This window comes from Eurytemora carolleeae, unplaced genomic scaffold, assembly GCF_000591075.1.
Source record: "Eurytemora carolleeae unplaced genomic scaffold, Eaff_2.0 scaffold2150, whole genome shotgun sequence".
NCBI classification, from domain to species: Eukaryota; Metazoa; Arthropoda; class Copepoda; order Calanoida; family Temoridae; genus Eurytemora; species Eurytemora carolleeae.
The window spans coordinates 24,800-28,080 of NW_019398081.1; the positions used below are offsets into that span (position 1 = coordinate 24,800).

The 3,281-nt window shown below is 37.7% G+C and overlaps 1 protein-coding gene across 3 annotated transcripts in view; it reads right to left on the reverse strand.

Annotated features, from left to right (window-relative positions):
- Positions 1 to 273, reverse strand: part of LOC111716757 (chromobox protein homolog 1) — a 7,701-nt gene extending 7,428 nt beyond the window's left edge. For all 3 annotated transcript variants that reach the window (XM_023492243.1, XM_023492242.1, XM_023492241.1), the window contains exon 1: positions 150 to 273. In XM_023492243.1, coding sequence (XP_023348011.1) covers positions 150 to 255 — 106 coding nt within the window. In that variant the 5' untranslated portion in view covers positions 256 to 273. The remainder of the gene's footprint in view (positions 1 to 149) is intronic.
- Between the last annotated feature and the right edge of the window lie 3,008 nt (positions 274 to 3,281).

Sequence of the window (3,281 nt, forward strand, 5' to 3'; positions counted from 1 at the left end):
AGTATACAGGTAAAGTCTGTCCTAGCCGCAGCGCTCGCCCCCCCCTAGTCTGTTCTAGCACCAGCGCTCAGCCCAGAAAGGCTAGGAGGCCTTACCTAACCCTAAATATCCAAGAATTGCACCCTAATTTGCTTGCTGTGTGATTATACCTTTCCATTTGATAAGATATTCTGTTTTCCCTTTCCTCTGCCTGACCTCTAGGATACGTTCAACCTCGTACTCCTCAACCTCACTTCCACTGCCGGCGTCACTCATGGTTAATCAAATCTGAAATCAGAAATATTTTTATTCTAACAGTTAGTAATTTGCAACTACAATAAGTGACCAGTAATTTACTTTCATTCATGTACAATGTAAATACATCTTGAATCAANTATAGCATTTCAACAATTTTCAAATAAAAAACGTGTAAGTTTATGGGTGGGTTAAGTTAAAGACACATTTACGGGACTGAGCGCTGCGGCTAGGGGGCCAGGCTCTGCGGCCGCATGACCAAATTTATTTATGTGTTGAATAGATGCATGTACAAAATAGGATGGGGGGTCGTGGGACCAAACCTTGTTCCCTGGAATATTACCGGAAAAGTTTATGTATACTAAAACTTACAAAAAGTTGTCTTCAAATAATTTAAATTTTTCGTAATAATCTAAATTCCACGAAAACAAATTCTAAATCCGCAAAAATGTTCGTCCTTGTTCTATCGATAAGAAAATACTGAAGGATTAACAACAATTGTTAATTTCCTAATGTACGATTTTTGAAACCCCCCCCCNGACCATGTGGCCGCAGCGCCCGGCCCACTAACCTCGGTGCTCGGCCCCCTTGCCTGTTCTAGCCTTAGCGCTCGGCCAAGAAAGTGTCCTAATCTAACCAAACCCTAAATAAATACAAATTTTATTGAAAATTGTTGAAAAAAAGTGGTCATGCACAAAATTGATAGGAGGTAGAGGGGGCCGGGGGGGGGGGGCCAAAACTGTATACTAGGAAGGACCCCGACAGTTAAAAGTTAAGCACGTAGCGCCCTGAAAGTTAGTAATATATGATCTAAATTTTATAAATATTTCAAATGTCACATCCATGTATCATGTAGTTATAAATTTATATCATGTATACCCACTTTGCTTTGATTTAGATATGCATTTTTAGACTGGTTATTAATTCTATTATCTGTCAATTATAACCAAATCCGAAAAAGAAAACTCCACAATACTAGATTTTATAGAGTAATTATCGAACAAGTAATATCTGTCTCTGTTAATGAAATTTAGGAAAATCTTGTGTTAAAGTCAAATTCGGTAAGTGAAGTCGGCACTAAACAATGCTTCAGCCAGCCCCCGGAAAAATGGTTTTGAATTTGATTTTGTTGAGTTCAGTCACAGTGCGCACAAAGCTGAAGATGCCGCGTTGAACAAAGCCGGAAGAAGTTTGGAATATTCAAAATTTTTGGCGCGAATATATTTATTTTGTCGGTTTTAAAGACGACAGAAAATCAGAAAGTGTTAATCAAGAAAGGTGGTATCTATCAATATTTAGGACTAATGATATATTCAGAACCGTAGTTAGGGTGGGGGGAAGGGGCACCTACTCCCTTTTCCTCTGAAGCCTNTGAGACAAAAAAGAAGAAAATGAAAAGAAGGAAATAAATTGGTACCCAGGCTCATCGAACCTAGAGGAAATGAACTTATTGAGTTTCCAACCTAACGTTTTTCGACCTAAAGTTTTTCCGACCTAAAAATCTTTAGGTTTGATCAGCGAAATGTCCAAAACTGACCTAACCCGACAAACCAAATTTCGTTTCTAGAACGTTACAGAAACGTTATGTAAGGTAGCGATACATTATGGCTTCGTTTTCCTGATCAGGGGCGTACGAGGGCTTTTGTTTAGGGGGGACACAAATTGCGCACATAAGCGCGCAAAAAAAAAATTTTGGTCCCCCCCCTTGGCAAAATTGGTCCCCCCCTTAAAAACCCCTTTTTTGAAAAAATATTAATACCTTTTTTAAATTTTTTTTGCCCCCCCCTCTCCCACCTGGACTTATTTTGTTCACCATAAAAATACACCAAAAAGACTANAAATAATCTGAGTTTGAAATATCAAAGGTTTACAAGATGGGGTTCAAAAATAAACAGCAAATATAAAAAATCACAAAGTACTAATACTAAACATTCAAAACAAAACAAACAGATTAAAGTCTGAACTAAACAAACAGATTAAAGTCTGAACTAAACAAACTGAATAAAGTCTGAACTATAACAAACTAGATAAAGTCTGAACTATAACAAACAGATTAAAGTCCTATTTTTTAATGATGTATAAAAGATAATATTCACAGTTATTGAGGAAAAGGATAAAAATATAAACAGTAAAAATAAAAAAAAATCCCTAAATACTAATACTAAACATATTTTAACATCATTTAAATTCAGTGATATTTGGCTAATTACTTCTGTAATTCCTGCATCCAGCTTATAATGTTGATTTGCTTGTTTAATTATTAGATATGACTTTTGTTCGATCTACCAGCTTAGCAAACAAATGACTTATATAATAAAAAACTTCGCTTTTAATCTTGTTCTTCTTCCCCTGTCTGAATGTGATTGAATATCTGAGATATAGTTGTGATTGAAGCTGCTACGTGAACAATAACCGAGTTACTGGACACTGGGTGACTGACTACTGAACTGAGTCTGAGTCTGACTGACTGGTTGTGGATGTGGTTACTCTGCACTCAGCAGTGCCTGCCGCCTGGTCACATGGCGGGCCGCGCCCTACCCAAACTACCTAAAAGCCGCGCGTGCCGAACCCAGGACCTGTCCTATCACTATGGCGGGCCGCGCCGCACGCGCCCTTGCCGAAAACTGACCAGTGAAAGAAACCCAGTAAATCTATCTATCTATCTACCTATCTATACCCAGCAAACTACTCTGCAATGATAAGTACAGATGCCCTTCAGGTAGGTTTCCTCTCTTCGTTAACGATTGTTAACGGAGGGGTCGTCGTAAACGATCTTTAATGAAGGGTTGTCGTTAACGATCGTTAACGAAGGTTCGTCGTTAACAATCGTTAACTAAACGACAAATTTTTGTAATTTTATTTTCGATTTTTCGTTGTCGTTTTCATAACGAAACGATCAATTTCAAAAAAATGAAAACGTTAACATCCCTATCTGCAAGTGCCTAAACTTTACTAATTGTAAGGGAAGAAAAACAACCTGGAAAACACGTTTAAATTTTGATTTTAAAATAATTATTGTTCAGATGTTCCGAGAGAGGAATCTACCC